The 22,040-nt window shown below is 40.9% G+C and overlaps 5 protein-coding genes across 8 annotated transcripts; 3 read left to right on the forward strand and 2 right to left on the reverse strand.

The window, feature by feature from the left end:
* The first annotated feature begins 352 nt into the window (after window positions 1-352).
* On the forward strand, window positions 353-2,538 carry zp3f.2 (zona pellucida glycoprotein 3f, tandem duplicate 2). 3 transcript variants are annotated; one of them, XM_054623107.1, is made up of 10 exons: window positions 353-485; window positions 574-758; window positions 852-955; window positions 1,035-1,126; window positions 1,201-1,381; window positions 1,487-1,592; window positions 1,672-1,760; window positions 1,939-2,030; window positions 2,129-2,212; window positions 2,329-2,538. In XM_054623107.1, exons 1-10 carry the CDS (start codon window positions 410-412, stop codon window positions 2,382-2,384), a joined length of 1,065 nt encoding a protein of 354 aa, XP_054479082.1. In that variant the 5' UTR covers window positions 353-409; the 3' UTR covers window positions 2,385-2,538. The 3 variants fall into 3 exon arrangements, with proteins under 3 accessions (XP_054479082.1, XP_054479090.1, XP_054479098.1); XM_054623115.1 differs by having other exon boundaries at window positions 354-476; XM_054623123.1 differs by having other exon boundaries at window positions 357-485; window positions 1,939-2,018.
* A 923-nt stretch (window positions 2,539-3,461) lies between these two features.
* On the forward strand, window positions 3,462-5,404 carry LOC129089015 (zona pellucida sperm-binding protein 3-like). Its single transcript, XM_054596328.1, has 10 exons — window positions 3,462-3,552; window positions 3,665-3,831; window positions 3,922-4,025; window positions 4,110-4,198; window positions 4,282-4,462; window positions 4,557-4,662; window positions 4,761-4,846; window positions 4,984-5,072; window positions 5,148-5,224; window positions 5,301-5,404. The coding sequence occupies exons 1-9, from the start codon at window positions 3,486-3,488 to the stop codon at window positions 5,210-5,212; spliced, it is 954 nt and encodes a 317-aa protein (XP_054452303.1). The 5' UTR covers window positions 3,462-3,485; the 3' UTR covers window positions 5,213-5,224; window positions 5,301-5,404.
* Window positions 5,405-7,101: 1,697 nt separating this feature from the next.
* LOC129089371 (RING finger protein 212B-like) lies at window positions 7,102-9,830 on the forward strand. Its single transcript, XM_054596789.1, has 12 exons — window positions 7,102-7,201; window positions 7,673-7,725; window positions 7,834-7,908; window positions 8,197-8,303; window positions 8,394-8,496; window positions 8,607-8,635; window positions 8,714-8,754; window positions 8,871-8,895; window positions 8,963-9,029; window positions 9,445-9,502; window positions 9,616-9,646; window positions 9,743-9,830. The coding sequence occupies exons 1-12, from the start codon at window positions 7,102-7,104 to the stop codon at window positions 9,816-9,818; spliced, it is 765 nt and encodes a 254-aa protein (XP_054452764.1). The 3' UTR covers window positions 9,819-9,830.
* Window positions 9,831-9,954: 124 nt separating this feature from the next.
* On the reverse strand, window positions 9,955-15,272 carry homeza (homeobox and leucine zipper encoding a). The gene is made up of 3 exons (XM_054627314.1): window positions 14,760-15,272; window positions 13,979-14,070; window positions 9,955-13,582 (listed from the first exon to the last, which is right to left on the reverse strand). Exon 3 carries the CDS (start codon window positions 13,553-13,555, stop codon window positions 11,567-11,569), a length of 1,989 nt encoding a protein of 662 aa, XP_054483289.1. The 5' UTR covers window positions 13,556-13,582; window positions 13,979-14,070; window positions 14,760-15,272; the 3' UTR covers window positions 9,955-11,566.
* Window positions 15,273-16,110: 838 nt separating this feature from the next.
* dhrs1 (dehydrogenase/reductase (SDR family) member 1) lies at window positions 16,111-19,911 on the reverse strand. 2 transcript variants are annotated; one of them, XM_054596280.1, is made up of 9 exons: window positions 19,766-19,911; window positions 18,908-19,056; window positions 18,479-18,622; window positions 18,221-18,300; window positions 17,771-17,903; window positions 17,504-17,647; window positions 17,350-17,419; window positions 17,071-17,151; window positions 16,112-16,991 (listed from the first exon to the last, which is right to left on the reverse strand). In XM_054596280.1, the coding sequence occupies exons 2-9, from the start codon at window positions 19,049-19,051 to the stop codon at window positions 16,855-16,857; spliced, it is 933 nt and encodes a 310-aa protein (XP_054452255.1). In that variant the 5' UTR covers window positions 19,052-19,056; window positions 19,766-19,911; the 3' UTR covers window positions 16,112-16,854. The 2 variants fall into 2 exon arrangements, with proteins under 2 accessions (XP_054452256.1, XP_054452255.1); XM_054596281.1 differs by lacking the exon at window positions 19,766-19,911 and having other exon boundaries at window positions 16,111-16,991; window positions 18,908-19,054.
* Window positions 19,912-22,040: the final 2,129 nt, after the last annotated feature.

A 22,040-nucleotide genomic window follows, 5' to 3' on the forward strand; every position in this document is an offset into this window, starting at 1 on the left:
ATTTTAACCATTGCTTTATAAACTGATGTTTTTATGCAAATAATTATCTGTGAAGTAAGTAAATACAAGTCAAAAAAAATACAGCAGACTAAAAAGAAATAATTACAAGAAATTACAATATTTGCCCGTGAAACAAAGTGGAGGTGTAAACTAAAATGAACGCATAAATAAACGTTTTAAAAATTGCTCAAGTAAAATACTTCAAATTCACTTCGTTACATTCCAACGCTGCATTCAGGAATTGTCAAAATGAATACTCTACAATATATATACAATTGTGAGAATGCCCAGAAACTCCCCAGTATAAGTAGCCGCTGCCCTGCTCTCACACAGATGTTAATCATTCAGCTAATTTGACAGGGAGACTACAAGTTGTGTCAGTTCCAGTGGAGCGCTAGATCATTCAGTCATGGTGGCTCATCTCTACCTAGGTGCGATTGCCCTGGCTGTTTTTGCAACAACTGTTGCCAATGCAGGTATTCTTTGTATGTGGAAATGTGTCAAACTTCCATGAGTTTTCAAAGTGTTTCATGTACAAAAACTGGAATCACAAGAGTTTCTTTTTGTTTGCAGCTATTGAAGTTGATTGTACAAAAGACATTGTAAAAGTCAAATTGAGGATCATAGCGGAGCTGGTGCCCAATGCAACTCGTTTCTTCCTTGGAAACTGCATGGCCTCTAAGTTTAAGATCCTTCCCAACGGAGAGGGGGACGCAGAGTTCCACTACCGTTTAGCTGACTGCAACTTTAAAAGACTGGTAATGCAAATGCTCTATTCAACGAGAATACCTCTCAGCCTCTTTAAGTGTCTCTATATGCTGTTTTTTTGTTTGTTGTTTTTTTTTTTACAGATAAAAGGAAAACGTCTCATCTTTGAAAATCAGCTGACCTACAGGCCATTTCCAAAGGGTTTCCCGCCTACCTTTGTGCATCCCATCCTGTGTGTTTATGAAAGGTAGAAGTATTCTTCATGACTTAAATTCCACTTTTAATGCTGAAATGTGAGCTGATGAAATGCTCCCACTATATTTCAGACCCTCGGGATGGCAGCCGCCTTTCCTGAACTCTGGGTCAGGTGTTTCTGAAGGCCGAGGCGGTCTCGTGTTCCACATGGCGCTGCTCAATGGTGAGATCTTGCACAATCAGATACATTAGTCCACTCAGGGGGACACTTCAAGTCTTTTTGTTTTTTCCCTACAGTTCAATTAACAGCTTTAGCAAAGACAAATGTTTTCCCCCTTGGCTCCTTCCTGCCAATATGGGCTGCGGTGGAGCAGAAGTCCCATCAACCCTTGCTGCTGCTCATGGAGGAATGTGTGGCGACCACTACACCAGAGCTGCAGCCTGGTAGCCAGGTTTACCCCATCATAAGCAATAAGGGGTGGGGATTCATGCACCGATTCGTCTTTTCAAATATGTTTTTTTGTTTTTGTTTTTTTTCTGGATTTAACGTGTTATTGCTAATCGCTTTTTGAAATTTCTTCAGGTGTCTTCTGGATAGCGTGAGGGGACACTCTTTGTTCCTCCCTCGCTCCCAGTCGTCTGCTGTCATCCTTATGCTGCAGTCCTTCAAGTTCAGTCTTGGAGAGGAGGTGAGAGGGGGAACTGCTATAAGGAATATTTTGTTAAAAATGAATTTATATTTTTTTGATAGTGTCATGTGCTCCTCAGGTGTACATTCACTGTAAACTGGTTGCATGGGATCCCGAAGTTTTTGATGAAAGCAAGAAAACCTGCCATTATAAGAAGGAAAGCCTGAGGTAATGACCTATTAAGGGAACAGTGAGACTTTTGGGAAAACCTGTTTGCTTTAGTGCTTAGAGTGTAACAAGAATACCAATGATGTCAGGTGCGCTGACATCATTGGTATGATTGTAGCAACATTGTCATTTAGCAGATGCTAAATGACAATGCCCCACTACGATTGTTCTTTTCCAGTTGGGAACTACTTGATGACCCCTTTCAGAGCTCCGTCTGCAGCTGCTGTGACTCGACCTGCAAGTCGCGCTCCAAAAGAGGTGTTGAATGGGGTATCACTTTTTTGCCAACTTGGCTGTTTTTGGGGGGGGGGGTTTCTTGATCTTTTTTCCAACATGAAGTCCTAATCTTTATATTTTTCCCTTCTCAGAATCTCACAGCTTTACTCCCAATTCTGTGTTGGGACCCCTGATCATAACGGAGCCATCTGACCCAAAGGTCAACAACATGTCAGGTGTTTGTTCCTGTAACTTACTCTCAATCAAATTTATGGTCTTTGTTCTGAAACAGGAAGTTTGGTTGCAAAATCTGAACTGAAAAGGACTAAAGCTATCTACATGTTCTCAACAGGGGGCCCAGTCCAAGAGCTGACAGACTCCGTGACAGTGCTTGACAGCAGCAGATGACCTCAGTCCTCATGACTAACAAGACATTGGGACATCAGCTTTACATGACCTCAGCTTGAGCTGTTTGCAGATTCATTAAGATTGTCAAATGTCATACATCCATCTTAAATTCTCTAAACAAATAAATCGGGTATAAACTCCTGCTGAAAATCTATTATTGTAATTATTTTTATTTTTTTTTGTGTGTCATCAGAAATCCAGGGAATGATAATAAAATATACTTTTCCAATGATTTGTTGACTGTTTGGCGGCATCTAACTCTCAAACTTCAAATTGTTTAGCCTTACAAATAAAGTGAGACTCTGAGGCTGGACTATCTCAGTTATAAAGTCTTCAGACCATCTTTATAGGCCACTAGATTTAGAGGATGTAGCCCCCTGATATGGGACACGGACAACTTTCTTCTACTTGATACCTCCTATTTTTCCTCAAGCTCTTTAACTATGAATTATGACATCAATTCTGATAAAACGTATAATACGCTGAGGCAGCTTTGCCACTGATCATGTTTACAGAACATGAAAGTGATCCAACTCTATTTGTTAGTCTGTGATTTATTTTTATTGAATCTCAAAATTAAAACTGTAGCCTGCAGGGGTTTTCCTACTCTGGTCCTACATATAAAATTGATAGAGAGACTATATATTATAATTAATTTAACGGGAGCTACTTGGTGTGCAGATATATTTGTCTTTAACTCTGCTAGATAAACTAGTTCTCATTGTTAACAGTGCGTGCCATGGTTGCAGTGATAGTGGTAAAGACATTTTTTTTCATGTTTGGTCATCCTAAATGGCCATGATACATACTTGCATATATGTGTAAAAGTGTCACCTGATACATATATAATATATTTTCTTATATTCAAAGAGAAAATATTTCCACAAAACCTGACACCTGCTTACACGCCCCCGATCAAGCTTCACCCCATTAAGATGAAACAGCTTTGTGTCATTAGTTGCTTTCAGAGCTGCAATCAGTCTGAGGGCCTCTGCACCTGAGGCTGTTGACAAACACCAGGTGAAAGAGATTTTCTTGATGAATGTCTCCCAGTAATAAAGAATAAAAACCCCCCACAGTGTCAGAGACAAACATCCAGTCATGATGGCTTTCTTCTGGCAACGTGCACTGCTTTTCAGCCTGGCAGCTACCATGTCCGTCTATGCAGGTAATATTTTTGCAAAAAGTTTTTAAAACAAAACAAAAGAAAGTAATGTTTTTATCTTAAACTAAAGCTGTTTGAGTAGAAACTTGAGTCATCTGTGCTTTGTCTCTCCCAGACATGAAACTGGACTGCAGGCCAGATTTTATGACTCTGGTGTGGACGGAGAGCAGATCCCAGGCTGATACTTCGCTCTTCCGTCTGGGTAACTGCTTCCCCACCACCTACTCGGCCACCGAGGCTGTTTTCAGCATGGATTTCAACAATTGTAACTTCAGGACACTGGTGTGTAGATCATACATTTAACATGCAAACCTAGATTCCACTGTATTTCCTGCAGCTTTGCAACATTTCTCTCAACATTATCTCCCATAGGTAACTGGGGATCTGCTGATGTACACCAATGATCTGACCTACAGTTCCTCCCCTGACTCTCACATTATGGGCTTCACTCACCCCGTTGTCTGTGCATATGAGAGGTCGGTGTTCATACTATTTCAACATTGAGTGCTAAGTAAAATGGCAGCAGCTTGCTTTTACTCATTTGCTTTTTGTTGTTGCAGGCCTAAGGACTGGTACCCCATGATTTATGACCCAGTGTTTAATACATACGGTCTAGGAGATCTAGTGTTCCACATTGGACTCATGAATGGTGGGTGTAAAACATGACTTCACTGGAAACTGCAGCTCTCACGGTGACTCCTGTAACGACTCATCTCCTGTTTACTGTTATAGCTGACTTTTCAGGCCCTGCTGAATCTACTACTTTTCCACTGGGCTCCATTATCCCGATCATGGCTAGTGTGGCGCAACAGACCCATCAGCCATTGCTGCTGCTTCTTGAGGAATGCGTAGCAGCTACCACACCGGCTCTGCAGCCTGAAAGCACTATATACACGATAATCACTAATAAGGGGTAATCTTTTTTCACTGAGTATTTTTTTTTTTTTTTTTTTGGGTGTTGTCCAGACACAAGATACAACAGTTTATTTTCTTTTTCGACCACACAGATGTCTTGTGGACAGTATGATCTCACGCTCTAAATTCGAGCCAAGGCAAAAATCATCGGAGATCCACCTATCCCTTCAAGCCTTAAGGTTGGGTGCTGGGGAAGAGGTAATTATAAATTATGCATGTTCAATTTTAGATTCAGGGCTTTATTGTAAAAACTGGAAGCTAACTATGCTTTGCAATCTCACTTCTCCACTCAACAGGTGTTTATCCACTGTAAACTTGTGGCTTGGGATCCCAACGGTCTTGACAACACCAAGAAGGCCTGCCACTATGTTAAAGAGCATGGGTAAAAAAACAAAACAGCCATTCACTATGTTTTCTGGGTCCAATCAGACTTATTTGATGGAACGATTGAGAATAATTTTGACTTTATTTATTTATTTTTTTAATTCTTTTTTTTTCCCCCAATCCTTATGAACTCAGCTGGGAGCTGCTGGACAACTCTGCATACAGCAATCTCTGTGACTGCTGTGAGTCTAGCTGCAAGTCCAGGAGGATCAGGAGTATATCAGGTATTTGCGTGACTTCTGATTTATTAACTCTCCTGACTGTGTTGTACTTAAACTTTTGTATTTATTTTTAAACAGGGAAGTATGGTATGGTACAAAAAGCAGTCCTTGGGCCACTCACCATCACTGATGTGAATTCCTGAAGTATTCTCAAGGTAAACTCATCTTGGGGGTTAGGGTCATATGTATATTTATCCTTCACAACTACTTAACCTTTTTGTTCCCCTACAGGAATGGATCCATCTAACACACTGGCTCATCCAATCTGAATCGGGTTTTTATTCTTGGTTTTGTACGCTTCTAAGAGCTTAATGCCTGTCTCTTTGCATTTCAGATTGTAATGAGTCCATTAAAGATGTAACTATCTACTTAAAAGCTCTCCGTTTATTAAACTTGTGAGTGTAATTGTCTTCAAAGGTGTTATGCGTGCAAGGTCCTAGTATTCTCATTACGTCATATCTCGACAAATCTTGTTCTTTGTTTCATATACAACAACTCTAGCTGTGGGATTTATCTTTAAAAAGCTTAAATCTCAAACATGTCATAATAATCTTTATCCACATGTATGTATCGATTACACCCAAAGTATTCGTTTTAAGGGCTGTCATTGTGAACATCCTTAGTCACTGTCATGGTAACGTATCGACTGCATAATAATGAATTGACACTATTTCTACAGCGAATGATGTGTAAAACATCTCTGAATGTTTTCTTCTAGCAGATCTCTTTAAAGGCTAAACTCAGCATTTTACTGGAGGACTAATTCAAAGAATAAGTCCAATCACAACTTTCAGTGTTGATCATATTTTTTAACATCTTTTGAAAGGGTTTCAAATAGGGGGGAGATTAAATTAAAACAATACGAATTGATTCTTATTCACTTGCTTACACAAACGTCTAAAAACATCTGGTATTACTGTCAGTGATGGTTAATTTGGCCCTAAATACAATAGCAGATTTATCATTGGCATGTTTAACAAAAGCCAGGGAACGGGGGTCTTCATACGTCACTCGACCAATCAGAGGAGAGAATGAGATCAGCTGCTCGCGCTGACTTTGCGCGGGACTGCAGAGATGAGCCAGCTGAAATAACATCTCTGAAGATTAAAACTTCAACTAACTCACCTGTGAGCAAAAAACTTCTCGACAAAATGTAATGAACATTTTTAGTCAATTTCTAATTCTGTCAGTAGCCAGCCAAACGGAACAAGTGACTCTTCCACAAGTTATGCTAATGTTAGCTAATGTTAGCTTGCAAACACTTTGGTAGCCCATGGTATGACAAGTTAGCATTTTGGATGAGTTACATTAGCTAGCTTTGTCTTCACTTCAGACAACTGTACAGTTTGTGTGTGTGCGTGGGTGTGTGTGTGCAGGTGTCATGGAAAAATGATGTAGCCTAATGCTAAAATGGTTGAGCTATTAGTGACATTTTCATCGGAGTGTATGTGACAAATGAACATTACGTTAACTTGTGATATATGGGCAAAAATAAATGCGTATTGCAAAGCCCTTATATTATAAAACATTTTGATTTTAAAACTTAAAAATATCTTCATACTGGTACACAAATGGCCAAAATGTTGCACCCGACACCTTTTGAGCATGCCTTTTAAAAACCGTGTGCATTCATGCAAATATATCACCAGTCATTTCCACTAGTCTGGGGAGACGGTTTGAGACGTGGGGGACTGACGTTTGGTACTAAGGCCTGGCTTGCAGCCGATGTTCCACTTTGTCCCAAAGGTGTTGTATGACATGAGGTCAGGGCTCTGCACTGGCTGGTTGGGTTCTTCCACACCAGACTGGGTAAACCGTTTCTTTACAGGCCAGGCTTTGTGCAGGGGGATATTGTCATGTTGAAACGGGAAAGGGCCAAAGCAGAAAGTCCACAACAGGAAAAACAACCCAATACAACAAGTACACAAAAGTGTGTGACTACCTACTTATGGGCATATACTGTAATATTTAATGTAACATTATCATTTGTGTATAATGTGTTTGCAGAGTAAGAACCCCACCGGACTAAAAAATGGACTGGTTCCACTGTAACCAGTGCTTCACAAGGAGAGGTTCGAAGTTTGCTGTGTCCAGCTGTGGCCACATCTGCTGTGAAGCATGCATTAAATCTAGTGAGACAGTTATACACACTAAGTCAATTTGCTTCCCCTTTTTAACTATAGTTATTCAAAGTTACTATGAGGAACTTTTAACTGATTGTGGAACGGTCTCAAATTAATACCGATGCCCCTATGTGACCTTAATAAGTAAAAAAAAAAAAAAAGACAATAAGTGATTGCTGGAAGCAAATGCGGACAACACGCTGCTGGAGACCCAGGACGTATTGTTGGGCCTGCTGGAGGGAAGGGAGGCACGGGAGAACCAAAACCAGGACTGAGCAGGGCAGACTGTCAGACCATGCTGCAGTAAAATTAGAGGTTTTCTGAAGGGAATCTGGTGCCTTGAAACACAACCACTTTCATCCAAACGGACCGCGAAAATTGATACAAAATGAAAGTTCCTTGTAATAACTTTAACATCATTGCTCAAGTTAGACAGTTGCAGGCTAGTTATGGTTCTTATGATTATGTATTTTACCACAGATCAGTGCAGTGTATGTGGGGCCAGCTGCAGTTACTTGCCCATCACAGATGAGGTTGGTGAGTTTGACATCTCCACTGCAGGTTACTGTCTGATCCAGTAAAGAGAATGAGCTTATTTTACATCGCTAGTTTATTATATTTCCACACATTTTCTGTTTCAGATGAAGCCACAGGAAAAGGTGTTTTTCAAGGACCCCGTGAACCTCATCCAGTCACGGCTGGGGCACATTTCACAGGTCAGTCTCCTCTGTGCAGCGGCGACCCAAGTGCCCTCTCTGCTCACATTTTAATTGCTATACAGGGACTTTAAATGTCAGAGCAGGCAATCAATTAGAAAACGGTCAGTGAGTCATTCAACAAGAGATTGCTTCAGTTAGAGAGATATTTGACAAGATTAAAAGCATCCAAAATGGTCATCATCATTTGGGAATCCCTGAGCTTTAATCCAAAAGCCAGAGTTGATTCACATAATGTTTTATTTTCACTGAAAGAATATTTGATATTGAGGTCTTTGTGCTCCTCAGATTGCACTTTTTCAGCGGACTCAGATGGAGAGAGTCTCAGCGCACTTCAGGCATAAGTCTGTTGAACTGGAAAGGCGTCTGAAGGAAGTCACTGAGCAAGGTTACAGGTGATTTCCATATCTGTTGTTGTTCCTTTGTGGCCGTGTAAATAAACCCCCCTATTGCAACGCTAATCCTCCCACTTCCGTCATTATAAGGCAACTGTCTGAGCTGAAAAGAGAGAATGCTGACTTAAAAAAGCAGCTTTCAGAGCTGAAAAGAGAGACTGCTGATTTGAAAAAGCCACTTTCTCAGCGGAGGGTAAGTGTTCTGAAAGTCTTAATAAAGAAAAGTATCTGTTGTCAAAATTGCCAAAGTTATTTAATAAGTTACATATCTAATTTAGCTTGCACACTTTGTGTTTGCCACAGGTTTCTCCTGGACAGTTTCATACAAATGGGTAAAACCAATTTACATTTCAGGACTATCCTGTTTAATAAACTTTCCAGTATTTTAACTTTTAACTTTTCATGTATAGAACTCAACGGATGTCACTCCCTGTGGCTGTCACCTCTCCAGGTAAACCCTGTGCTTTAAATTGAATTGTTACAGCTAATGTTTTTGGTGTTGGTGGACCATTTCAAATTTTATGATTCAAGTTGATGAGAAGCGTGTGCATATTTTCTTTTCATCAGTTACTCCTCGTTCAAGAACCATAAGGTACGTACTATAATGTCGCGCTCTGATGGATTTCATTCCGTTTTATGCTTAAACATATGTGTTTCAGTTACTTTGGCTCAGCAGAGTCTCAAGGGTTGGCCAGAGACCGAGGTCCCAGTCTATCCTCCCTCACAGTAAGTCTGAGAGTTATATTGTGAAGTTCTGTAGACCTAGTTGAAATGTTGGAAATTAAAGTGCTTTCCAAAAAACACTGAAGAATATATATAAACATCCTTTCTTAGATTATTGTGCAACTTTTTAAGACCCTTTTCGACATAACAGTGTAAAAATACAAAATTAGTAATTCAAGGTCCACTTAAATAAACCAAAAGATTATAGTCTTATTATTATGAGCCTGGTGGCCAAGAGACTAGCACCAGGATATTGGCGAGAATTTGAGTTGTACAAGATCAAGACTGTGTGTCAGACTACAATGTCCTAGGTCAAAAATGATTTTTTTAACTCATCATTGTACATGCATACCCAGGTCCTCATTAGTACTAGTTAATATATTCAACTATGATATCTAAAAAAGTTTTTTTTTTTCAGACACCTGGATCAGCTACCTCTATTTCGAGCCATAGTTCTCTTCACGAATATGTACACAGTAAGTATTGTTGTAAAGACACGTTTGCAGCTCTACCAGAGGTTCTGTGATTAAACTGTATACGTCATGCATTCTATCTTTAATCAAGATCCTTTCACCTCTGTTTTAAATAGGAACACCCACATCCTTTAGCACTCCTACAAGGTAAATGCTTTCAAAATAACTTGCCGTGGGAAAATGATCTTGATGGGAAGATTTTCTCTCGCAATTGCTGAGTCAGTCTATTTCTGTAATCCTCAGAACTCAGCGTCAGACACCTAATGTTTTCCCGTTCCAGTCTATGAGAGGATTATCAATACACTCACCCAGGAATTAAAGAAGTGGCCCCTAACAATGTTATCAGTTAAGGAGTCTGTAGCCATATATGTGTTTGTTTAATTCAGATCATTAACAGTTGGCACCAATGATTTAATGTCTTCTACATTTTTGAGTACAAGTACTTACAATAGTTAAGTTAACATAGATGTTGTACTGTTTTTACCATGTGGTTCTTCTGTTGATTCATTTATCTGCCAAACTGTGTTATTGATCAGTGGTTTACTTATGGCCCTCCATATTTTTTCTGGCAATACATTTTTTAGCAACAATGTCTGCAGATTGCCTTTTTGCTCACAACCGAAAATGTACATATAATGAAAAAATAAATTTGACCTGTCAGTCAGTCGCAGTCATTTCGGCACACACAAAAAAAAACATTGCTCGCGCACATGATTAGAAAGGCAAATCCTTTACTGGGTTCCAGTGACACAATTGTGCAAATTAGGATTTTTTTTTCATACATGGAAGACATCTGCAAAGGAAGACACTAAACGTTATGGACATTTCCCCACAGCATGACACTTGCAATACCTTTTCATTACTAAAAGAACATCAGAACACAGTGATGGACACTGCATTATCAACATTCTGGTCATCTAACGTTTATCCAGACTTTTCTAATGAACTGAACTCTGACTCCATTTAAAGCCCACCTTACCTCCTCTAAGACTACTTAGTACTTTGAAATGTGGAGTTTCTCTGAACCGAAAACCTGAATCTGTAATGTTTGTGCTATAATTCACAATTATGAGTTATTAGAAATGTATGTTTTCTTTGGATTCAAACCATTTCCTACTTATACAGTACGTGGACCTCCCATCCGTTATTTTGTCTAGTTTTTCTAGATTATAAACCATCAAGTCACACCCTACAGCTATTAAGACAAAAAATAGATACAAATACTGACTGAATTAATGAGTGCAAATCAGAATTAAATTTGCAATTCTGACATCTGTATTCCATTGATGTAAATGCTGCTCTCTTGGTATTGTTGACCTAGTAAATCAAGTGTTACAGCAGAGCGTCTAAAGGAGAATCTGGGAATGTGTCTCAGAAATGTGCTCTAGAGACATTAGGAGAATTAGATGGATCATGACTTTTCCAGAGGCACGATAATAGGTTTCAGTGTTAAGGGATCAAAAATGACATGGTTAAGATAGGAACTAATGTTTTAGAAAATAATTGGATTTAATGAATATGACAGCAGGCTCTGAAACCAAAGTGCAAGATGTCAATTTAAAGTGTACATGTCCAGTGTGCTTTTTATGACAAGGAATTATTGGCTGTAAAGGAATGATAACACACAGTGATCAGTCAACAAATTCATCAACAGAGACATCTTTCTGGAGCAGTGACTTGTCTGCTTTAGTCAGGTACTACAAGTACAACCAGTTTAAATTATACTGCTACAATAGCATACTAACAATTCTGTAGTAGAGATATCTAAACAAACATAATAAGCTGAAAAAAAATATAGCAACCCAGTGTACAAGTTACTGTCCTATTTACAGCAACACAGGCAGCACAGTTATAATTCAAGTCCAAAATATATTAGGATAAGCAGGAAATGCAGCATATGTATAAAAAAACAAACCTTATTTTAGGCTTGTGCTGGGAAGACCGGATGTTACAACCTGCTAAATTAAAGCAATTTAAACCAAAGGTACAACTATGCTTGTTGGTGCAAAGGATGCGAGCAGCACTCCACCAACCGAAAGAAATGTTCTTGAGTCTGGTTCCAGGGTCTTACTCGGCAACAATCAGTTTTTGTTCAGTACCCACCACATCCTGAGCTGCGAACCAATCTCGCACTTGCTGGTAGCTCATTTTAGATTTCTTGCATAGAGAGTCAAGGTCTCTTTCATGTAGTGAGCCTGTTGCAAGGTAATATGTTACCAATGGCTGGATATCAGGAACATCTGCACTTGTTGCGTTTGCTTGAGGTTTTCGTTTTCGGCCTCCCCCAGGTCGAGTAGATGTCCCCGAGCCGCCTCCGTTTGTCAAACCACTGCTACTTTGCTGGGCTGCAAGTTCTGCCAAGAACTGGTCGCGGACCCCCTTCACCCAGCGCAGCTGGCCATTTTTAACGGCATAGCGTGTGTCCCCAAACCATTGAATAACATCTGCCCGGGGTAAATTTGTAAGCTTAACAAGTTCAGTGTAATCTTCACTCTTGGGCCACTGGCAGCGTAAGAAGTGCTGCTTCAACACATCCAGCTGCTCCTTGGTCTTTCTTGGTCGCCCAGCCGGAGTGAGGGCAGGGGATGTGGATGCGGATGAGGGAGCCTTTGAGACACGCAAAGGTGTTCGTGAGGGACTGGCTTTGGCTGAGTGGGCTGACTTCTTTGATGTGCTGATGTTGTTTGGAAGCGGTTTATTAGGCGAGGCAGTCAGTGGTGGGCTGCCAGAGGGGGAAGAGCAGGGAGAGGTTTTTAATATAGCCGATGGTTCCTGTGGAACATCTGGCTCAATCTTGCAGGTCTTGGTCAGCTGCAAGGGTAGCTCTTCACTTTGTTCCTCGTCTTTCAAACTGTCCCCGTCACCAGAAAGCTCCTCTGTGCCGTCATACCCTTCTGCCTCAAGGACCCTGTCCCCAAAAGCTTCCAAGCTGTTAGACAAAAAGGTCTGAAAGAAATGTGAATTTCTAATCCCATTGCTACGGGCTGCCTCCTGGCCCTTCACCTCGTTTAGTTGACTGGTCTTTTGTGTAATCAGTGGGAGAGGTTGGATTTGTTGATCGTGTTTACCTCCAGTGTGTTGTGAGTAGTTCTGGGCTGCGGCAAGGCTCCCTCGGCCAACCCTGAGCTGGTACCGGCTGTCACTGAACCACTTGCGAATGTCGTTACGACTCAGCCCAGTTTCTTCCTGCAAACGTCTAAGCTCTGCCTCCGCAGGCCAGTTCTCTCTCAGAAAGCTCTTTCGAAGGGCAGCGAGCTGAGCTTTGGATTTTTTGTAGCGCCCGTGGCGATGCTGTCGTGAAGGTGACTCTGAAAGGTCAAGGGAGACATCTGCCGCTGTGCTTGCTGGCGTTTCCGCTGGTGGGCGGTAGAAGTATGAATCCTGAGGAGGAGGGAGGGTGGAGCTGAAACACGGAGCAGTGGGTTTGGCTGGTTTATAGGAATCTGGTGACTCGGACTTTGGTTTCTTCTTTGGGGGGCTGGATGGAGAAACCTCTACCTCGTTGCTATCCTTATCCTCAATCACCAGCTCCTCACTACTTTCAGTCTTGCTCTTCATTTCGGCTTCCTCATTGGTTTCAGTAGAATCGTCACAAAGCTCAGGCACTGCCAGCTTTCGCCTCGTCTCTTCTATCTCCTCCGAGGACCAGCTGATACCGTATTTAATTCTCTGCACCATAAACCACACCTTAACTTTGTCCAGTGGCAAGGCACATACCCGGGCCAGGGTGCTAACCTCTTGAGATGATGGGTACGGAAATAGGTTAAAGGCTTGGATCAGCTCCGAGATTGTGTCAAGTTCACGAGTTTGATCCGACTGCGTCCATACCAACTTCAGTCCCTCTGACACCAGAGGAAGGCACACAACCGAGTTGTGGTTGGTGGTGAAGCTCGCCACACCACTCACGTTGCTCTCAGCTGAGTGGCGCAAATCCTTGGAGGAGCGTTTAGCTTCGGGTTTTCCTTCACATTCTGTCTTTGTTACTTTTCCTTCAAAAAGCCCCTTCATGCCCATTAGTAGTCCATTTCTGCCATTATGTTCACTGTAGGTCGCCATCTGGGATATCAAAATAGGCTCCTTCACCTAGAAAAAGAAATAAAAACACAAATTTAGTTGCTGTTTTCTGACTTGTCTCGGCTGCCAAACATTTTTTACTTAACAGATAAGATCCCTTTAGGGAAGGAACATTTCATCTGACGAGAACAGCCGAGAGTACGGACTATGACGTTAAAAGAACTTTCAGTTCTCATTCAAAGTCAATTATCTGACAGCTGTTTCCCCCTCCCCCACCCCATACTTTGCACTCCTTATTCTGAACTCCCAGTGAAACTGGTCGTATACTCTGTCCAGACTGGGTTCCCCTCCCCCAAGAGTGTGGCGACTGACTTTTGTTTTGTGTGAGTGGGGGGATCGGTCGCAAAGGGTGGGTGCGCGGGGAATGGGTGTCCATGAGAAATCCATCACGGTCTACTTTCTCACCCTTTCCCAGTCCGGCTTTGTTCCACTCCCAGATCCTCGGTCGCTAAAGATGAGTGTAGCCTCTTGACAAAGGCAGATGCCACAACAGAGACCTGCGGACAGAGAAAATGAGATGCATTAGTCACCCTCAAGTCCAAGTCTAGGCACTCTAAGCCCTTAACTAAAAGTAATGTTGTTCTTTTGCAACAGGTGTTTAGCCAACACATCAACCCATCACAAGTCTAGTAGTTAGAAGGCTAGAAACAAGGGATTTTGATTCAGATATTGTTATTTTTCCCCCCCATTTTATTCCCATTGAAGTTATAACATTACCATATCAATATGGTGTTTGTGCCTACTCTTCATTAAGGAGAAGTAGTGTACTTTATTTGGCACAGCGATGGAATTATTGCGCATTTAAGTAAGATTACGCCATGGCAGACGTTTAAGGTCGCTTGAGCCACGCTAGAAATGCTGAACTGTACCAAAAACAATTATGAAACCACAGTATTAGTCATTCGTGACACACTAAACCCACGAAATGAGATCATGCCGTGACCTCCACCCCTGCGTCTGATGTGTTACTTTTAACGCACTGTACGAGTTAAAACGCTGTAGTTTTTTTTGTTTTACTGTGACAAAAAGCTGTAAAAGTTGGTATCGGTGCCATTCACAATAGCAGCCCAGTGTCTCTCTCTCCCCCCCCCTCTCTCCTTTATGGCGTACTAACTAAAACGCTTCACACTGCACAGGCGCACTTCACCGCCAGACACGCTTCAGTGAAACATAAAAATAAACTTACCAAAATGCTGGTTTAACCCGTTATCCCCGTAGGTCCGTTAGAGCGTAAAGAAAAACAAAAAACAAACAAAGAGTTACCCCTCCGCCACTCCGTCCTTTTATGGCCGAAGTTTAGAGGAAGACCACGGAAACAATAACGTCGGTCCGTCGGTTTGACCCTTGTCTTATGTATCAAGCACCTCGACGGATTACGGTCGGGATACAAAGATGCGAGGCGACCAAGTTTGTCGCCTTTTCGAAAGGAGTTCAGTCGTCGGCTCGGTCCTTTCCCGTGCGGGGAACAAATATCTCAATCCGTGAGCTTCAGGTCGGGATCTGAGTCGCCGCTACTTCGGCCCTCCTCGGTCCATCCGTTGTTGCTTTTGTTCTTTAACTGAGAAGTGTTTTTCCCCGTCCGGTCAGATCGAGGCGAGGCGGAGCCGAGGACCAGGAAGCCCAGAAGGCCCAACCGCCTCTCCCACACAGTGACGGCGGGGTGGGTGTGCCAGTCTGGGAGAGCAGGCCGTGGATTGGAGGGAGGAGGCGCCTGTATTACAAATCCGAGGGGCAGTGGGCTAAACACTTTTCACGTCACCCACCCACTAGTCCCCCCCCCCCCCCCCCCCCCCACCACAGCGGGCCCACAAACGTCTCTTTGGATTTCCAACGAGAACCAACATCTTGTTAAATTGAAACAGTGCTTTAATCTAACTCCTACTGGCCTCACTCAAAGCAGAAAAAAACATTTCTAATCTATTTACAGGAACCTTCCTTCTAGGCTCCTTGAAGACATCTGGAGGTCCAAATGTACAGAGCTTTTGATCAGCCCAGGCCATAGCCACTGAGGACACTGTGCTTTATTTTTTTTTGGAAATGTGGCATTTCAGCAACACAGGAGAAGTTACTTAAATCATTTCAAACGTTAACACATTATGGTATTTCATAGACTACCACTACTTTTGAGCCAACAAATAATTAAACAAAGAAGATGGTGTTCAAGAGGGGATAAAACTTATAGAAAATGAAACAGAACAGTTAATTAAACATTTAAGTCAATCAATAAAATATGCAAAAAACCCAAATAATTAAAAGTATTTTAATTTGTGCTTTGGGACTCGACCTCAGCATCTCTAAGACCATTACTATGACCCTGAATCAGTTCCTGAAGAATTGCCAGATTAAGACCCAGAGCGGTTTGGATTTACTGATAAACCCAAGAACAAGTTTATAGTCTGTTCGATATTTATTTGTATTATAAACAAGATAGACACATACAATCAACAGAAAGTGATACTGTGTGTCCTTCAGACATGATGTCCTGTCACTGAAAACAATTCAGCTGTACTTTAGTGGTATATATATATATATATATATATATATATACACATATATGAGTCAGAGTTTCAGAGTAGCAATTATAATTCATTGTTAGCGCAAAATAATATGATAAAATAGACAAGATGAAGATATTAATCTTTCTGCAATAGATTCCACCCTATTCATCAAGACCTATCAGTTTGAAGACGCTTTGTTATTTTGCAAAAAAGGGAATGACAAGTGAAAACAGCAGCGAGTTAACTTTTTTATTTAACCAGTTGTTATTTAGCCAGTCAAATAGTAGTGGTAGTAGAAGTAGTGTTGGACGCATATATTCATTGAATAGAAATATCACAAGCTCAAAAATGTGTTAAAAATACACAATTATTTAAATGTTTATAAAATGTCTCATATGTAAATAGATTTTGCATACTTCTTAAGAAAATACATTACATGCGGTAATCATAATAAACACATCAAGTTCACACTGTGCGGCTTCACCCACGGACAACGTTAGTGTTAATGTTTAATTCATGTTCACTATTTTTCCCCTCAAACTTCATAGAACTGCCTTCATTAAGAACTCAAGTAGGAATATATATATATATATATATAAATTTAAATTTCAATGATACTCCTTCAAATAATAATAGTGTGGTTAGTCAGTGCTCCTTGTCATCCATTGGCCACCAGTGATGGATTTGATCCGAAACATGGCACCTATGGGTTTATCTAGAATTTGGACCATATAGTTGACATACAGCACGATACTGCCACTTCAGTACTGATGTAGGAAATGTTTAGAAGCGGTTGCTAGCCAGGGTGAGCACAAAGCGTGGCAGGCGTATGAATGAAGGGACAACAACTGACAGCCAGGAGAGATACGGCACCTGGGTCAGGAGGAATTTCAGAGAAGTGTAATCAGCCACACTCCGTCCTGGAAATAAAGAGATGAACAAAACATTAGAATCACGTGACCGTTCATAATAGTTAGTAAGCTGCTGATATATACCTACCATCAATATCTTGTAGGCCATAGCGCCTTGCCAGGTCACAAGTCAGGAGTACTTTCCCAGTCAGAGACATCAGATGTTTATCTTCAGGAAGAAAGTGGAAGTATGCTTAGTTTGCAAATTAACAAGAATAACAGTTGAATCAATAAATGCTTCTCAGCAATATATTAAAAAAAAAAAAAGTATCTGGAAGTATGTTACAATGAACAGCATGTGTAGATCAAATATGTGTAGGCTTGTATCTCAGTGAGCTGTATTCTATCTCATACAGTGTAGTCCTACCTGTTGCCAGGTTGACAATGCACATCCCACTCACTTCTGTGGATTCCCCATTGACAAAGACTTCTTTGAACTGAGCAAAAGAAAACAAAGATTTAGCAAAACAAAATTGAAATAGCTACCGGGGATCAGGATTTGCTGTTAGAGAAGAGTCTACCTTGGGATCTACACCCTGTGGTGTTTCTTTCTCCAACACGAGCTGAGACACCAGCTCTGTTTGTACCGCTCCTGGCCACAGACTGACAGAAGCCACTCCCCTTCTTTTAAGCTCAACAGCCATGTCTGCTGCCAGCCTGTCACACTGGAAACACACCACAAAACCAAACAGGTTTTTATGACACTGTCCGACCCAATTATACAGCACATATACTTTAATGATATTCGGCTCTTGATAACATAAATCTGGGACTTTATGAGAACTTACTGCGGCTTTGCCGACGCCATATGGCACATTGAAGAGATACCGCAGACCCCCCATGGATGAAATGGTGATGATCAGACCCCGACCTTGAGCCACCATCATCCGGGATGCATAGACTGAGAAGAAATAGTGGCCCCTGCCGGATAAATCAAAATGGAAATCAGTCAAATCATTCTTATCCGCTCAGTTGTAAAATACCTGAAATACCGTGCTAATGAATACTACTTTAATTAACAGTAAACACGTCACACTACGTTTCACATCACTCTAGATGTGAACTCACTCTTGATTTGTCATGTTTTTTGAAAGAGCTACGACGACACAGAAAAGTCATCCTGAACTCAAAAAGAAAAAAACTAATTGAGGAACCGGTGACGTCTGGAAAACCAGCATTAGTCACAAAGGAATGACTCGTCATAGACTTATCAGACATGACTAAACAAAAACGCATACCTGAGGCCTGTGTTGTTGATGGAATCCCAAATGGACGGATCGGTTTCCCAGAACTTTCTCCCCATATTCTCGAAGATGGCCTGGAATGACCCATCATGTGTTAGAGGTCAGGTAAAAAGGTCACACAGTCTGAATATTATGGTTTGCGCTCTTTAATGTTGTTCCATTTTGTTCACGCTGCTTTACTCTACGTTAGGCATTCCACAAGTGATTCATATGTGCGCTCGAGTAGTGTTTACGTCAGTGCAGTGAATATACCTGGACTCCAGCATAGGCGTTGTTCACCAGGAGGTCCAGCCTGCCATTCTGCTCACTTTTGATTTGTTCAAACAGGTCTTCGATGTCTTTGTCTTTTGTGGAATCGCAGATAACCGGCACACAATTTCCACCCCTCTCCTTCACCTGTGTTGACAACAAACCCGTCAGCCGCAAACCATCGAGACAAAATTATTTGAAACACTACTACTACTAAACTACACCGCAGGAACTGAATTTCCCCATTGTGGGACTAATAAAGGCTTAATTATTATTATTATTATTATTAGGATAGGCCCAACATTTCAGGTGCAATGCTTTCGAAGTCCTCAAGACCTCAGCTGAGCCTTCGGATCACAAATTGATTGCCCCAGTCACTATATGTCACTTTCTGATACAGCCCTTGTAAGAAATTCAAGGTCAAAACGTCACCTGTGCAGCGGTTTGTTTCAGAGTTGTCTCCTGGCGCCCGGTGATGTAGACGGTGGCTCCTGCCTCGGACAGCTGGAGGGCTATTCCCCGTCCGATGCCTCGGGAGGCCCCTGTTACTACACACACCCAGCCAGACAAGGACATTCTCACTGGGGGAGGAAACAACACCGCGTAAGATAAGAATAAGCTCAATACAACCAGTAAACCTAAAGTAGGCAGTTAAATATAATCAGAGGTCAACTGGGGGAAGAATATTGCAACATGGCCATCCAACTGTCCATAGTTCACTTCAAATCTAGAGGAGCTATTTTTTTGTTGTTGCATTGCTCAACTTTTGGTCTAGTCACCCAGCACTGCGCATGTGCAGTCGACAGCTGATTTGTCATGATGTCACTGATTTATCTGTGATCAATTTACTGATTATGAATGAAGGTAAACTTGACCCTAATAACATTTGTATAAAAAGAAATAAATACTTTAAAAATGCCAAAGCAAGGCTACTGCTTAACGTTGAATAATGATAATACAACATAATAAGAGTTTACTATTTGTGACACTACTGACTATGACAACGTAATGATACAATCAGAAACAGCTGTTTCAAACTTTAACGGGAGAAAAAATCTTATGTAACGAAACTTAACTCGCATTCTCTCGTTCTTGTGATATATTAACGTACTTATTTATAACATTTGCAAAAATGATAGATAAATACTTTTAGGAGAAACTTGCGTCTGGTTTAGCTAGACGATTTTATGACATTGTAAATTAATCCATAATCAGTGGCGAGACTGTTATTCAACACAAATTGAGAACATGAAAATCTATAAAATTCGCTTAAATAAAGGACACCAATACCTTATTCTACAGACAGCGCTGGACCTCAATTAAAGTTATTCCAAGGAAACCGAGAAGGAAACGTATCGGTAGAAATGTCACGTCTGCTTAATGCTGCTGTTATTGTATCAGTGACTAGTGCCGCGAGCTACATTGTGAGCAATGTGATCTCCAAGGCTGTCTCGGTACCGTACCCGCTCTAGTCGAAATATCGCGAGAAGACGCCAGACGAAGCAAAGAGTGGACTGTTATACAGAGGTGTTCCGACGGTGTCACTTATTTCATTAAATGAGGGAAAAACAATTGTAAGTCTCGTGTTTGACCCATACAGATCCGCTACTTGCTTTTTAAGTAAATATTTCGATTTTGAAACGGTAGTAGACTGTTGTGGTTTATATTTACATAACATTTATAACATACATTTTATACATAACGATAAGCTGTGAACTATCTTACTGTGAGTCTCGGAACTGGTCTTTGGCTTAACTCACGTTTCACACACGATGGCGCTATAGTCTCCCTAAAAATACAGAACTGAACGTGCGTATTTAAGGCCCAATGTGTTCACAGTGGAAACGGCGTTTGTTTGATCTTCTTTATTTTCGGATAGAGACGTAAGGTTGAGGTTATGAGGTCTGTGCTGATTACCTGCTTTAATACTACCATAAACGACAATTCTGCACTACCGACCAAACATTGTGTTCTGCATGTTTCCCTACTTTGAATCTGATAAGTAATCATGTGGTGGAACCTACAGGAACGTGCACTCTTCTTGCTGCAGTGATGTTACTTTACTCATAGCATGCATTTGATTTCTGTCCTATTGTATAGTATCACTTATTGTTCACATGTTATCATAACATCAAGTGTATCTGTTGGCCCATTGGTGGGTGGATTTCTTAGTTACTGGATTAAAATTACACAGAGTTAATTACAAGGGTGGGGCTACTGGTTGGACAAGGTTGCTTCCTTCTAAATAATTTGCATGACGTCCCTCAAACGTTACAGAACTACATTGTAGGCATACTTTGTATACACTGCATACAGTCTTGCTGTTAAAAAGATGAAAAATCAATGCGGGTAGGGTCTCTGGATCCCATTGCTTGTACTTTTTTAGGAGAGGCAAATTATTGTCATTCTGTAATCTGATAGTTGGGAACCAATGGAACACCACTCAAATCAATTGTAACTCAGCATTCCTTGTTTGCAATTTGTGTCTAAACTTGTGGTAACTGGCATCACATCACAAATATTGACTTGAATAAACATGTGTAAATTGTTCTCAACAATGTCAAGCCAAACAAAGCAAATATGATGTAATGCTAAAGCCTGATAAAATTATTGAGGAGCACTATTTATTTTCTGTGTGAAAGATTTAGAAAACCATCGATTTCCTTGTCAGTTGTTTCCAAGGGCCACCTCTTATCTTGTTTTTTCAAAAACAGGAATTAGAAGTTGTTGTTAAGTAGTTATAAATGTAAAGATACGTGCTAGGTGCCTAAATAAATAGGAATATCCACAAGGGTATGGTGTTGCCAGCTAGGGGGGGTCCAGGCAAAACATTTGTAAATAAAAATGATTATACCTTGATCATTCTTTTCTAACAATCTAAACAGCACTAACAACATTTTCTTGGCTCTGGTGGTTATAATAAAAAAAAAGTTAAATTGGGGTTTTTATGAAAAAGATCGGCATCGAAAAATGGAGGCCATTGCCACACCACATGTTCACCACCACTGCTTTGAATGACGCTATGCGCCCCATCATCACATTAATAGCTATTATAAAGGAAAATGGCAATTAATTAACTTCATTAATTAATGAGGTTGTTAAAGCTACACTCCAATGGATGCAATCTGCTGCACACAAGGTTTTGAAGCCTAGAATTTAGCGTTTTGGCCGTTGCCATCTTGGATTACGGCCATCACCATCTTTTTATATTTTTTCCGCAACCAGTGAACAGAAGTGACCATATTTGGAATGTGGAGGAGTGACTTCCTGACTTTGGATGTCTCATAATTCCCAGCAGGGCTTCACCCAGTTCCAATCTGAGCAGAGGTCTGATCAATAACTGGAAACCCTCGTGTGCATGTGCAGAAGTTTTATCTTTGTCTACAGATTAAGGATAACTCTGTTAACTTGTTTGATGTGCAAATATAGTTTATAGAGGTTAAAATGTCCTCCTATAATATGAACAATCTAACCTTATAAAAACTGTAAAGGGGTCACTGTTAATGTCACTTTGAACACATGTGATGTGTGAATAGTTCCAGTTCTTTCTTCTTAAGATTTAAAA

Source organism: Anoplopoma fimbria, chromosome 3 (genome assembly GCF_027596085.1).
Source record: "Anoplopoma fimbria isolate UVic2021 breed Golden Eagle Sablefish chromosome 3, Afim_UVic_2022, whole genome shotgun sequence".
In the NCBI taxonomy this organism is placed as follows: Eukaryota; Metazoa; Chordata; class Actinopteri; order Perciformes; family Anoplopomatidae; genus Anoplopoma; species Anoplopoma fimbria.

Excerpts from the sequence above, each read along its gene's own strand:
- zp3f.2 (XM_054623107.1), top strand. The coding sequence starts at position 410 with ATGGTGGCTCATCTCTACCTAGGTGCGATTGCCCTGGCTGTTTTTGCA. Across the intron at positions 759-851 it reads ACTGCAACTTTAAAAGACTG|ATAAAAGGAAAACGTCTCAT; the intron begins GTAATGCAAATG and ends TTTTTTTTACAG. Across the intron at positions 956-1,034 it reads ATCCTGTGTGTTTATGAAAG|ACCCTCGGGATGGCAGCCGC; the intron begins GTAGAAGTATTC and ends ACTATATTTCAG.
- LOC129089015 (XM_054596328.1), top strand. The coding sequence starts at position 3,486 with ATGATGGCTTTCTTCTGGCAACGTGCACTGCTTTTCAGCCTGGCAGCT. Across the intron at positions 4,199-4,281 it reads CCACATTGGACTCATGAATG|CTGACTTTTCAGGCCCTGCT; the intron begins GTGGGTGTAAAA and ends TTACTGTTATAG. Across the intron at positions 4,847-4,983 it reads CACTATGTTAAAGAGCATGG|CTGGGAGCTGCTGGACAACT; the intron begins GTAAAAAAACAA and ends TTATGAACTCAG.
- LOC129089371 (XM_054596789.1), top strand. The coding sequence starts at position 7,102 with ATGGACTGGTTCCACTGTAACCAGTGCTTCACAAGGAGAGGTTCGAAG. Across the intron at positions 7,909-8,196 it reads GGCTGGGGCACATTTCACAG|ATTGCACTTTTTCAGCGGAC; the intron begins GTCAGTCTCCTC and ends TGTGCTCCTCAG. Across the intron at positions 8,896-8,962 it reads CCTCGTTCAAGAACCATAAG|TTACTTTGGCTCAGCAGAGT; the intron begins GTACGTACTATA and ends TATGTGTTTCAG.
- homeza (XM_054627314.1), bottom strand. The coding sequence starts at position 13,555 with ATGGCGACCTACAGTGAACATAATGGCAGAAATGGACTACTAATGGGC.
- dhrs1 (XM_054596281.1), bottom strand. The coding sequence starts at position 19,051 with ATGTCCTTGTCTGGCTGGGTGTGTGTAGTAACAGGGGCCTCCCGAGGC. Across the intron at positions 17,648-17,770 it reads ATGGCGTCGGCAAAGCCGCA|TGTGACAGGCTGGCAGCAGA; the intron begins GTAAGTTCTCAT and ends GTGTGTTTCCAG. Across the intron at positions 16,992-17,070 it reads TGGCCTACAAGATATTGATG|GACGGAGTGTGGCTGATTAC; the intron begins GTAGGTATATAT and ends CTTTATTTCCAG.